Source organism: Gouania willdenowi, chromosome 20 (assembly GCF_900634775.1).
Source record: "Gouania willdenowi chromosome 20, fGouWil2.1, whole genome shotgun sequence".
Lineage (NCBI taxonomy): Eukaryota > Metazoa > Chordata > Actinopteri > Blenniiformes > Gobiesocidae > Gouania > Gouania willdenowi.
Window position 1 is genome coordinate 14,053,077 of NC_041063.1, and position 13,492 is coordinate 14,066,568.

Here is a 13,492-nt window from a genome sequence, read left to right on the forward strand (position 1 = left end):
AGCCCTCTGTTACGGCTCTTCAGTTAATATTTTTTTATGAAATCCTTTTGATTTTATCCCATCTGTATTGAGCAAAAAGCAGTAGGAGCACTTTCAATTATTACCAAATAATTTAAAAATAAAATTAATGGACCTTAATAATATACAAATTTATATCTGGTCACATAAGATTAGACAAATTATCAAAATGATTCCAATAGCTCAAACATTTAGTTTACAAGACACCCCCTGAAAATGTATATTTGGTCTTATAAACACTTTGATATATGTGCGTATAATCATCTGTATTTATTGATTTTCAACTGGAGGTTTTAAATCATTCGTTCTCTATTCTTATTCATCTGCTCCTTTAAACCAAGCCTGGAGGAACGGCAGCTCAACAGCCAACTGTTGCAGAATCCTTCGCAAAAATAATTGTGATAATCATAGAATCATTTCTCTGACAATAATAGTACCAAAATAATATTTAATCTCGTCAACCCTAAAGGTGACTAATAGTTACTATGTACAGTAATGCACACATGACATAAAGTATTGTCATTGATAGAGAATCTGTCATTAGTGTATAGTAATGAGGTGAATCATTCTTCATATACAGCATGAATGAAAACAAGCTATACATTGTCATATGCTGTATAGAAACTAAACAAAGGGAGGACTTCTTTTTCTTTTTCAACTGCTAATTGTATTTATCTTTTCTTCCATTTCTCCGACTTTGTGATTTAAAGGTCCCATATTAAACTGCTTTGCATGCCATTCCACATTGGTCTCAGAAACCCAACAAAATAGTATTTGAAGTGTTTTGCCCAAAACGCAGCCGTCTTTCCTAATTTCAGTGGTCTAAAAAGTTGCTCTTATGAGCTCCCATCAGAACAGGCTGTTTTTGAGTTTCAGTATGCAAAAGGAAAGGCAAGGCAACTGTATCTGTATAGCGCATTTCATGATCAAAAAGCGCAACAGAAAACACTCAACAGCTTAAAATCAATAAAATAATCAACAAACACATTACATCAACAACTTGATTAAAAATGTCCCTCTTAATCATACGCAGTAGAGAAGAAAAGTGCCTTTAACTTTGATTTAAAGAAAAAGAGCTGTGTCTGGCCACGCCCACTTCACATCCCGCTCAAGGAGAGGAGCGTTCACACATCTTATGTTGAATGTCTTGTTTTAATAGACACCGTGTTAGCAGCAGTAACTGAGCAATGTTAGCTTAAGTGCTAACACTACACTGACATTTGATCAGCCAGCAGCTTATCACGCTAGTTAGGCCCTTTGCAGTGAAAGAAACAAAAAATCATATGAGCTTACATCTTCCACATTTGTGCTTGAGTCATGAAGTGTTGGTACCACATCAGTCTTTAAGCTAAGCTAGCTCTGTACAGGCCTCATGTTTTCAAATCTTTCAAATGCTGGGCACATACACATGGAAATGTATTTTGGTAACTGCCAGCTAAGATAAAGACCAGCCACTGTTTCTGTTTAGTGCAAAGTAAATAGTGCCCGCCTGCACGGGCAAAGGGAGGGTCAGTAGGAGGAGTTATTCCTCTTATGACGTCATAAACGGAGCAAAGTCAAACTTGCCTGTCTCAGCACACATTTCACAAAATGTAAAACAAACAAGGGATGGATGAATCATACATTTTCACTTTTGGAGCCTCATAATACATAATACTGTTACAAAAGCATAAAAAAATAATAACATGGGACCTTTAAAATAAAGTCTTCAATCAATCCAACAACTGATGAGTCAGCAGAAAGCCTTGAACCAGCCTGTAACTTTCTCTAAAGCCACCCTTTCTGCCACACCTCTCAGTGCCCGTCACATAATTTTTCATTCTCTTCTTTTTTTTTCTTCCCTCCCGGGAACATTTTAGGAAAGTTACACTAACAAAGTTTACTCTGCTGATGCTATTCACTGATAGAATAGACTGAATTCATCCCAAATAATGTCAAACGTGAGGACCGATGAAAATAAAAGTAAAGACACTACCAAACCTTCAAAGATGTACAACTATTACATTGAAATCCTGTGCAGTTTGATCTCCAGGTTCTTCAGTCACCATCCATGTCTTGCTAGGATCTAAAGATGATTCCTGTTCCATGTCTCCACCCACACAGATATGCGAGTGAATGGCAGATGAACTGCTAAAGGTCTTGCCACATTTGTCACATAAATATGGTCTCTCAGCACATTTGGGAAGCCCGAGGTTATTTGGTGAGGAAAGGCTCTGCTGTCCAACAAAGACAAAGACTGAATCAGAAACACACAGACATTTTCTGCTGTAAACTAAATTTAAATGGATCTTTTACAAACCTGACAGTGGTCACACTTGGAGGAACTCTTCCAGCTGTGGGTACATTTGTAGACTTTCAGCTTCTCAGAACTGAACAAATCCTTTCCATACTGGTCACTACTTGAAGGTTTCTTGGCATGGACTTGTTGGTGATAAGTAAGGTTATGTTTGTACTTGTAGGTGTTGCCACATAAGTCACATTTGTGAGGTCTTTCTGAAGAGTGGCTGATTTGGTGTTGCTTAAACTGGAAATATGTTGGAAAAACTTTGTCACACTGGTCACAGGGACAAACATCCTGTCCAGTGTGAGACCTCTGGTGATTGACAAGGTTTTTTTTGTGGGTATATGTCTTTCCACATTGGTCACAGTGATACAACTCTGCTCCTAAATGAGTCTTCATGTGCACTGTTAAACTAAATTTCTGTGTAAAAGCCTTTTCACACTGGTCACATGTGTACGACTTGATTCCACGGTGAATTAATGTGTGTCGCCTGAAGGCTCCAGGATCACTAAAAGTCTTTCCACATTCCTCACATTTGTATGGTTTCACTTCCGTGTGAATACGTTGATGATGGAATAAAGTGGCCTTCCGAGTAAAGGACTTTCCACATTTATCACATGTGTGAGGTTTAACTCCACCGTGAATAACCTGATGGCTTTTCAGGTGCTGCTTGAGCGCAAAAGCCTTTCCACACTTGTCACATACAAACTTTTTCACTCCAGTATGAATGACTTGGTGTGTTGTTAGGTGAATATTCTGGGTAAAAGATTTTCCACACTCTTCACAGAGAAATGGTTTAGCTCCAGAATGGATTCGTTGATGTACTGTGAGGTTAGTTTTAAACGCGTAGGTCTTCCCACACTCGTCACATGTATGTGGTTTAGGTCCAACACAAGGTTTTCCATGCTGAACTGTTTGCTTTGTGGTTGTTTTCTTCATAGATTTGTGCCGTTGTCGTTGGAGAGCTTTGTGGTCCTGAGAGCGATGAGATCTCACGTTGTTCTGGCTTCCAGAGTCCTGTACAACAGATAAAAGGGTGAAATACAGAGAAAATTGTTTTACTGCAACTAGCAACTATTTTAATCGGATGATAAATTATACAATTATGTACTCTATGTTGCTATAATGTTTTAAATTTGGCTTAAGGCAGGTAAGCTTTGGTTTTTTGTGTCAAGGGTGAAATGCTCCCCGACTAGGATGGGTGATATAGCCTAAAAAATGTATTGCGATAATTTCTGGTATTTATCAACAATAAAAATGATGACAAATAAAAACAATAAACAAATAAAACAATTCCCAACTTGTAGTGTAAACAGGTTCCTTATAAACACAAAAGAAATTGAATACATCAACACTAGAATCTGCTTCAGAAATAGCATTTATACATTAAAAAAGGATACAATAGCTGCTGACTCAAAGACCTATTCATCATGGGCTGGTATTTTATGGAATATATTTGGGCATGGGGGTCACTATTAGTGTTATTGTATGCAATTCATTTCTTTACTTGTTTATAATGAAATTATTTAAAAGAAAAAGCACATGAAACACAACATTAACTCCAATAGTGTTTTGCTGTTTAATATAAACCACTGCTAATAAATCTTGTTTATTTTATATCTGATAATGAGATACATGAGGTTATGGTTGATAAATATCTCTCTGATTTCCTATAATAGCGTATTTTTATTCATCCCGCAGTGAGGAAATTTACTGACATGACAGCTCAATAAAAAATACAATGAACAATACAATAATAGAAGCTGTGCAAAAATATAAATAGAAAAAATAATCTAAAAAGAATAAAAGTACAGATATATACATATTAACAGGCAGGGGTAAGGAGATATATATATATATATATATATATGTGTGTGTATATATACACATTTACAGATAATTAAACCAGATCAGACTTGATGATTTAATCATTAATCTGAGAGCTGTAGTGTCAGTGCCTAATCCTTTCACGGGCCTGATCGTTTCAGATCCTTTCAACGCATGCGCGTAGACTACGTCACTTCCTTCACTTGCAATCCTTACGACAGAGCTGCTGGGACGTGATATTTGAATGTAAACCGACCATACAACGTTTGTAAAATATTTAAATAGTACACATTTAAATATGTGACTGTTTTGTGGCGTTTTTACTTGTCAATTGAAAAAAACCCAATATACAACATTGACAATCAAAAACCAAACAGAAAATGAGATAAAAAAAAAAAAAAACAAAATAAATTGGAATTGGAATGTTTAAACTAAACATGTAATAATTAAAATTATTTTATCAGATTAGTAATATTCCTTTAATAAAAGTATACATATATCTCCTGTTGCCATTCTGTACACCGAGTTTTAGTAGCTCATATATTGGTTTGACATATTAATAACACTGTGTGTGTGTGTGTGTGTTCATTGCACCTATCTAAAGTCAAATGGGGAAATAAGCAGGTCATCCAAAACTATTGACCGGAAGTGTAATATAATTATCCATGAGTGTAGTGTTATAACGACATCTCTGACCTTTATAACAACCTAAACCGTTTGAAAATCGGTAGAAAATTGAACAAGTTATTGTTATTTAAAAAGTACTTGCACCACTACTACACAATATTATGGGTGAGCGAGCTGACCGAGACAAGATGGCCGCCAGTGCAAACCTTTATATATGTCACGTGATATCGGCCGCAACGCGCATGCGTTTGAAGGATCTAAAATCACCAGGGCCGTGAAAAGATTGGGCGCAGACGGGGCACGTGAAGTGAACTAACCTCTTCCTTCACAGAAACATGATCTGAGGCGTTGGACGGAAACTCCTCCGTTTCTTCTTCGGGGCTTTTCTCTGAGTTTGGAGCAAACATTCCGTCCCACAGATGGTCGTGATGACGAAGCTCCTCTAGCACAGCTTTTTTCCCGCAGCCTTCATCCTCCTCCTCATCCTCACTGTCAGTCTCACTCAGCTTCACTGAGCTCTGATCCCTCCACACCATTTCTTCTTCTTCTTCTTCTTCTTCTAGTTTGACGGCAGTCATCATCCAGCTCGTTGGTTCATTAGCGTCCATTGTGTTTTCTTTCCCACAGTGTTTCCAGCTGCTCACTTTACAATCAGTGGAAGCTTTAGTGGAACTCTACCATCAGCACCTCCGTGTCTGTCCCTCCGCCATTTCACTGATGTGTTCCGACAGGACACTGGTTGCCAGATACAGCCGACGATTCCCCGCATTACAGATGATGAATATTTACGGAAATTACCCCAAAATAGAGGTGAGACGATAGACGATAATAGGACGATATTTTTGTAAAGAGGGTGAAAAAAATACAACAAAACAAAGAAAGAATTAAAAAAAAATAACCATGCTTTTATTTTACTTTCTTCTGGATATCACACTTTAATCACAATAATACAGAATATAAAAAACATTTTTACAGATAATAATTTTTTTTTGCTATTTGAAGTGCAGAAGCTGCCACTCTGCAAATAGAATGCAAAAACAAAGACTGACAATTTAATATATATATATATATATATATATATATATATGTGTATATATATACACACACACACAATATATATATGTGTGTGTGTGTGTAGGTATGATAGAAAAGGAGTTATTTGTTCATCATTTTTGTTTCTGAAAGACTAAGGAAGTAATATACAATTGTATGCGTAAATGTGGGTGCTTTACTGGTTAACTGATTCAACAACGTGTAATGACTCAAACAGTAAAATGAGGGCTATTAGTTTTGCAATGAACGACTCTTCAGCAGACACAAGTTTAGTTAATTTTGATTGATGCAACATGAACAATGACAATGTTATAAAACGGCAGAGTTGTACGAAAGCACGTCCAAAAGGTTTATTAATTTGTCTGAAGGAATGAGAAACTGCTGCTGTGTTGTGCAGGAATGACTAAATGTTGTGGAGGTTGAATGAACTGTTGTGATGATGTGAGAAATGCACCAACGTGACTGAGAAAAACTGTATATAGAACTCTACATTTTCTAATTGTCTTTGTATTTGTGCAAAGAAGCATTGATACATGATTAATAAACTATTCTTTACAATTGCATTAAAAAAAAAAACTGACGTTTAAAGAAAATTACTGCAATTTTAACACTATACGCCTCAGTTTATTCACACACCTACATCGACAAAAGCAGACTTGGTACACTTTTTTTTTTTTTTCGTTTTTATAAACAATAATTTCTTGAGGTGAACAAAACTAGAACAGAAGCCAACATAATAAGAAGAACCTAGTAACTCCTTAGTTATTGTTTGTGTGGTGTAATCTCACCCTAAGTCTCCCACGAAACATCTGGCAAAACATCGCAGCTTGTATTCTACAGTTTTCTCTGTGTACATTACAGCTTTTTGAGAAGAGAAAAGAGTCTTTATAGTTGCTCTCTCATTACTTATTGAATTTGAATCAGATTAGATTAGATTGTCCTTTATTTTACCCCAACAGTGGGGAAATTCACACGCTACAGCAGCCAAAGACACAAATAGCAAGCAAACAAGAAAGTGAAATACAAATACAGAAAGTAAAAATTAAGGGAAACAATCAATAAATATAATAAAATCAAATAAATAATAGATATTGGTATTTACAATAATCTTGCACATAGGCTAATGAATGAATTATATCTCCTTGTATATGTTATATCTCCCTTTACTCTCCATCATATCCATAAAATATATATAAAATAACATCAGTCCAGCGTACATCATTCTCCATCTCCCATAGACACAGCCATGTGTCATTACTGGTATGTATTTTACATTCTAGCACTGCTACTCACAACTTCTGCCATTAAAGAAAACTTGTATAAGAAGCTGAAGGCTCCTCATCCTCTCCAAAACTTGAAAATGAAAAAACAGTGAGTTGTTTCTGTTGTATAAAGACTTTCTCTCTGCAATAGAAACTAACACAAAGCTGCCACAAGGTGGTGGTATACTTCTAGTTGTCAATTTATGTGGTCTTTTCACAGGACTATACAGTATTAAGATACCACAGTAAGTAGCCTACCACTGACAATTTACTATTTATTTAAGCTGATTGGTTTTGTGTGAAATATACAAATGTGTATAAAGCTTTTAAGTAAAAGTGAATAATGGCATGGATAACAGATGTGATGTTCTGTCATTTTTAATGCAACTGTAAGCAAGTGCAGCTGTAATATAAGATCTGCTGTATCATGCTGAATTCTGACAAACCAGAGGACAAAACAGAAAAAATCTGTTTATTTAAAAATAACAATAAGTGACTGCAGATACATTTTTTTTTTTTTTTTTAATCAGGCTTTTAGACATTTGAAGTGAAGGATGGTGTAATAAGGCTCACATCCTGTTGTGTGCTGGTGGTATTTGGGTCCTAAGTGGACAAAGTCCCTTTAGATTTCCCCAAGGTGCTCTATACATTTAAATAGTCAAATAGTTTGCTGGTAAATCTCTTCCTAATAATTGTTTCTAACATATTTAAGAGCCTCCCACAGGAAACATCTTGAACTGACTGTAAGCCTTGACCCCATGCAGGGATGACAGCATGTGGTCTATCACGGGCTGACTCACAGAGCACGAGAACTTCACAATTGGACAACTTGATTACTTCTTTCCAGTGTTTTGTATAAAACAGGGGTTCCCAAGCAGGGGTACGTGTACCCATTGAGGTACGCGATGGCACTACAGGGGATACTTGAGAGAGAGAATGATAATGTCAGTTAGTCCCACGCCAGGCATGAGAGGACCATTAATGATAAAAACTATAGAAATAAATCTATTCATGAATCAGCTTTTTTCAACCTTGGGGTCAGGACCCCATGTGGGGTCGCCTGCAGTTTAAATGGGGTCACCTGAAATTTCAGAAAAATTAAAATAGTTTTTTTTTTTTTTTTTTTTTTATGAAAACAATCTTAAGCAACTCCTTCTATACTTTCACTTTGTGAAATATAAATCTAGTTCAACTAAAATGAAGTGAAAAAAAAAAAAATATATATATATATATATGTATTTATGTCTTTGTGGTCATGACCCAAAAATGATTACAAACCACTGCACTAAATACTGTTTCTTTCCACTTATTTTCAAAAACGAGATTCTTTAAAATGTGTGTTATCACTTGTTCATTCCATCATTTTTGCTCTATAGTTGTTTTTAAACAGTTTTCTAAGCAAAAGATTGTAGTCGGACAAAGGGACTTGATCCAAAAAAGTTTGAGAACCACTGGTACAAAACACTGTAAAGAAATAATATTATTTTTTTTACAACTTTCCTCTTTCACTTGTGAATAAAAAAAAAAAAAAAAAAAAAAAAAAAAACTCATAACACAAGATGCTATCAAAGATTTACCCACATGTGATATATGTAGTTCATTGCTACTTAATGGGGCAAAGTTTATCTGGAAACACAAATGTTCTGCTTTAATTGTGGCCAACAGTAAAACTAAAGCAGTCACGTTATCACCTGAGAGATATTTGTTATTTAAAGAAAGAAAAACTTATTGAAGCAGGACTGATTTTTTTTTTTTGTTTAGTTTTTTTACCCTTAAACCAATTTCTAACCCAAAAGATCCCCATGAGGCCCACTTATGTAAACCTGGGCACAAACTTGCCCTGAGCAGACACTACTCAGTCTGATTACTTTGATGGTCTTTCATAGCCTGGAAGGATGCAGCTGCTTTTCATCCTTTGATCGGTGATCTGTATCTGCAGGCTGCATAGATTATGGAAACAGGAAGTGTTCAAATTACCACAACACCTGGAAGAGTTAAATGGGAAATGGTCATTGGGCAAGCTCATGGTCTAATTTTGTTAAAGGAAGGTCAAGGCAACGGTGAAGAAAACAAAGTGTGTTATTGTGGGGGGAGATTAAGGGACCTTATAGAGTGTCCCATTATGTGCATTTATTTAACTCTAAATATTTGGAACCATACAACTTTAGCTTTCTCACATAGGCCTATAATGTTGCAAGTTCTACAGAAACGTCTTATTTTTAACAATCTTACATAAAAACAGTCAGGGTTGTATAAGGCTGGGTGTTTTATAAAAGCTGCAGATTAAGTACCTCAACCTTCCAATGATTAACATATTGCTGAGTGTCACATCTGGTAAGATGATATCTATGCGGTTGATTTTTCCTCCTTGGGAGCTATGTAAATATTATTAAAACACAAGAACGGCAAAGCAATCTTGCTGTTTTCCTGCCCCCCCCCCCCCCCTTCCACCTTTCCAACCCACTGGAAATGATCTGTAATGGGTACCAGATATTTTACTAGGGGACGCGATTGCCATCAACCACAAGTAACTCAATCTCATCTCTGGCTGGATCTTCGTAGCCCCGTCCGATGTCCTGTGGCCTGGGGTGTTGAAAGTGTCTGCACCGGCTCACTGCCAAAGCAGGGGGGGAGACCGATGGTCACCTCGATCTCAGATGTGGTAACATTTAATTAAAGAGGTGTTTGGTAATCGACCAGATACAAAAGATTTATTTTTTTTGCCCACTCCACATAATAAACCAATAGGATTGTGATGATATCTCTCACAACAAGATCTTGTGATATTGAAACATCACAAGAAATTTTGTCAGACGGGGTCAGTCTTATATCGCAAAGGGGGCTTTGTCGTTGTGGATGTGTCATTTTTGTTTGGCAGTTGCTATCCGTGCGTTTGCCGTATCAACATCAACATTCTATTCTTACGCAGCGCCCTCATTGGCCAGTTTAGGTCACGTGACTAAGACTAAACCTAACCCTAACCCCAACCCTAAGATGCTACGTATGTGTACTTCGGTAAACGTACCAATAGCACCGCGGGTTGTCCTTACGCTAACCGTACAAATAGACACTTTCTTTTTGTTTTTCCCTTTGTATTCCAACATGCTTCTTCTTCTTCTTCCTCTTCCTCTTCTACTACTAGACGTGATGCAGTGTGGACCATAAATAGTCTATGATGGTGACTGTGTGTATTTTTTTAAAAGGATGTCATGATGATGATGACCATGTGACCTGTGTGGTTTCAGACCAGCGTGAATTGTGGCACTTTAAGATTTTGGCCAGTGGAAAAGTCATTGTACTTATTTATATTCAGTTTGAAATTTGAAAAGCTCATACAGAGCTCAAAGACAAATAAAATGTCTTAGTAAAAATGTTATATATGATAGTAGAAATTAATAAATAAAATATTGTACATTTTTGGTCTTTCATTTTAAAAAATATTTTATCGCATCGATCGCGTGAAACCAATATTGCGTATCGTATTTTATAGTGAACTCGTTGTATCGTCCCAACCTTATTAGCTACAGCAGTGATTCTCAACTGGTGGGTCGGGACCCAAAAGTGGGTCGTGGACCTGTACCGGGTGGGTCACGGATAGCTGGTCAAAAATGAATAAATACCTATTGTCTATCTCTCATGTTGGACTTGCCTTTTATTTTGAAAGGAACTTTTCTTTTGACAGGCATGCTGTGAAATGCGTGTTGCACAGGAAAATATATAGATTTATGTTTTAAAAATTATATTACAGAATTATTGTTTCAGAGATTAACCAGCTGTTAAAATAAAATCATTTTCACGTCAGTAATTACTAGGCCAGTGATCTTAAACTACAGGGCTCGACGTAAAACTGGGTATTGGTTCTAATAAATAAATAAATAGACATAATTTCATTTTTCATTGCTGACCAATTAAGCCAATGTCTTTTTTTTTTTTTTTACCATTACCATCTGCTTTTCTAAAATAAGCGTTGTTCACCGTATACACAGATTAAAAAAAAGAAATAAAAAAAAAGAAGGGGGATCAATGACTGGCACACTAATGATGGCAGACTGGTTTAGAATTATATATATATATATATATATATATATATATATATATATATATATATATATATATATATAATATGTATTATATTGCAATACTATTATATAAAACAGTGTAATATCCAGATTGCAGACCGCAGGATAGAAGAAGAAAGTGCTTTATAGGGAAAATGAAAATCTTTTAAACTGGAAAAAAAAAAGGCGTTTCCGCTGTGTAACCGGAAGTGTGAGTCGTCTTTGTGTGTAACTTGACAGTACTACTCAGTCTCCTCCTCGCAGCGCTGCTTCAGCTTCAGGTTCATCTTCAGAGCCACAGTGAACAGCTCCACACACACAGGATGGGATTTTCTACTCCAAGCTGAACATGAGCCCACACTTTTAGCTTGATCAATATTATTGTTAATCAATCAATTCATTACTTGCACTGCAGTTGTGCGATTGTGGAACAACTTTACACCTCCTTTGCACTGGATGGTGGGATGCGCAGAAAGTGACAGTGATCCTCATCGATTCTACGAGTCACAAAACGCCATGAGTGGTAAGTTTGTTGTTTGGTCCAATTTATTTAGTTTTCATTCTTTGAATATTTTAATTTAGCGTTTGCTGACGTTTTTGTAAAAAGTAACATCTGCAGTGTGCTGTTGTGCTGACGTTATATATATATATATATATATATATATATGTTTTTTTCACCCCCAACCAATGTTTACATGGTCAAAGTACAAGAGTAATTTATGTCTACACCAGTGGTTCCCAAACAGGGGTACGTGTACATTGCAGGGGGTACTCGGAAATATTTAATTATGTTAAAAAATAATCTGGAAATGTTCCTAGTTCCATTTTAGGATTTTTTTTTGACAAATTCTCTATAAATTGCTCAATAAAATACTATATTTTCTTGTAATTTACTGAAGCAGGATTATTTTATGCTGTAGAGGTCATTTTATCGCACTTGACCAAAGGAGACAAGTTACCCTACATTTTTACAAAGGTGAAGTATTTACTTACTATTGAAGTAATCACACAAAGGTTGCATTATGTTGAAAAATGAATACATTAAATGCACTTTAAATTCCACTAATTATTTTGAATTTTAAAATCTAAAGTTAATGGTTTAGGAGAGCCTGCTTCACAAAAAGAAATTTAAAATCATTATAGAGGTTATGATATGAAGTGGGGGTACACACGGGACAAAAAGGGATTGGGAACCACTGGTCTACACTAAGTTAATAATCCTCCACATGAAACATTTAACGAACAACGTTTCCAGATGCAGTTCATTTAAACTTAACTTAAAGGTCAATAATGAGATTTTGTGCAGGTGTAATATCCCAAATGTAACCATCACATCCATCTCATCACACCATATCCATCCTGATCCTTCCACTGACTGTTACCCATCCTTTCTCCCCATCTGTAAACCATTACAGGCTACGTTCTGTGCTTCACCTCAGTCCTCTGTACAGCAGTGATTAGGGTTTACTGTCAACAACCCAGAGAAACCACAGCCTGTGGCTTTTACAGTTCTCTGGACCTCCTACTCGCACACACACACACAAACACAGACATGTGGGGGCACACAATTACTATCTCTGACCTCTTTGTGTACAAACAGATCCATTTTACTGTAGAAGATTAATGAGTTGTTGGTGCTGTTTTGTTGACGTTTTCTGCAGTTTTTACCACATGCTTTAAACACATTGAACCCCCAGTAGCGTGCCGTGCACACAGCCATTTTATGTCATGTGTTTCTGCTTATGTCATGCAGACGATTTCGCAGACGAAGAGGATGTACAGTATTTTGGATACAAGAGATTCGGTGAGTGAGAAGTTTTTTTTTTTTTTTAACTTTTTTTTAAAAAAAAAATAGGAGAAACCAAAGAGAACATAATTTGTGTTTTATGTTAAACATTTGCATTCTCAGCTGTTAAGTTTGTGTCTGGTTACAAAACGATCCCCTTTCTATTTGCCGGTACGTTAAACTTGAATCCTTTACCAGCAGTTTGCTAATGACCTGTGCCTCTAATGGCAGGATTTGGTTTTTAACTCAATATGATTTGTAGAGCTTGTCATCTAATCCTTTTTGGTTTTGAAGTTGATTCTGTAGATTTGTATAGTTGCAGTGAACCAGTTCGGAGATATTAAGAGAACCTTTGAAGGATAACATTTCTACATAAGGAATGTCTTGGGTTTATTTTCCTTGGTCTCCCTCATTGCTCCATGTATTCCCACTGGTGCTCAAAGAGTAACCATTAAAAAAAAAACTAACCTTTTGTAGCTATTTACAAAATAAATCACTGGAACTTTTATCTTGTGTTAGTCTGAGTCAGCAGTTTTGAAGAAAAACCTGAAAGATCTTAAAACATCTTTGTCATCTCACT

At 36.1% G+C, this 13,492-nt stretch overlaps 2 protein-coding genes across 5 annotated transcripts in view; one reads left to right on the plus strand and one right to left on the minus strand.

Annotated features, from left to right (window-relative positions):
- LOC114453902 (collectin-12-like) overlaps positions 1-13,492 on the plus strand; it is a 39,336-nt gene that overhangs the window by 6,753 nt on the left and 19,091 nt on the right. The window contains exons 2-4 of one of the 3 annotated variants that reach the window (XM_028433880.1): positions 5,381-5,563; positions 11,542-11,649; positions 12,880-12,930. In XM_028433880.1, coding sequence (XP_028289681.1) covers positions 11,583-11,649; positions 12,880-12,930 — 118 coding nt within the window. In that variant the 5' untranslated portion in view covers positions 5,381-5,563; positions 11,542-11,582. Of the gene's footprint in view, positions 1-5,380; positions 5,564-11,253; positions 11,650-12,879; positions 12,931-13,492 lie in introns of those variants that run through there. The other 2 variants (XM_028433881.1, XM_028433883.1) reach the window with 2 other exon arrangements.
- Positions 20-5,484, minus strand: LOC114453904 (zinc finger protein 660-like). 2 transcript variants are annotated; one of them, XM_028433886.1, is made up of 3 exons: positions 5,071-5,484; positions 2,318-3,316; positions 20-2,231 (listed from the first exon to the last, which is right to left on the minus strand). In XM_028433886.1, exons 1-3 carry the CDS (start codon positions 5,359-5,361, stop codon positions 2,001-2,003), a joined length of 1,521 nt encoding a protein of 506 aa, XP_028289687.1. In that variant the 5' UTR covers positions 5,362-5,484; the 3' UTR covers positions 20-2,000. The 2 variants fall into 2 exon arrangements, with proteins under 2 accessions (XP_028289687.1, XP_028289686.1); XM_028433885.1 differs by having other exon boundaries at positions 20-2,234.

What these genes read in the sequence shown, in the direction of transcription:
- LOC114453904 (XM_028433885.1), bottom strand. Translation starts at nt 5,361, where the DNA reads ATGGACGCTAATGAACCAACGAGCTGGATGATGACTGCCGTCAAACTA. An exon ending in ATGTTTCTGTGAAGGAAGAG is followed by an intron (nt 3,317 to 5,070) that starts GTTAGTTCACTT and finishes TCTGTTGTACAG; the next exon opens with GACTCTGGAAGCCAGAACAA. An exon ending in CCAAGTGTGACCACTGTCAG is followed by an intron (nt 2,235 to 2,317) that starts GTTTGTAAAAGA and finishes TTTGTTGGACAG; the next exon opens with CAGAGCCTTTCCTCACCAAA.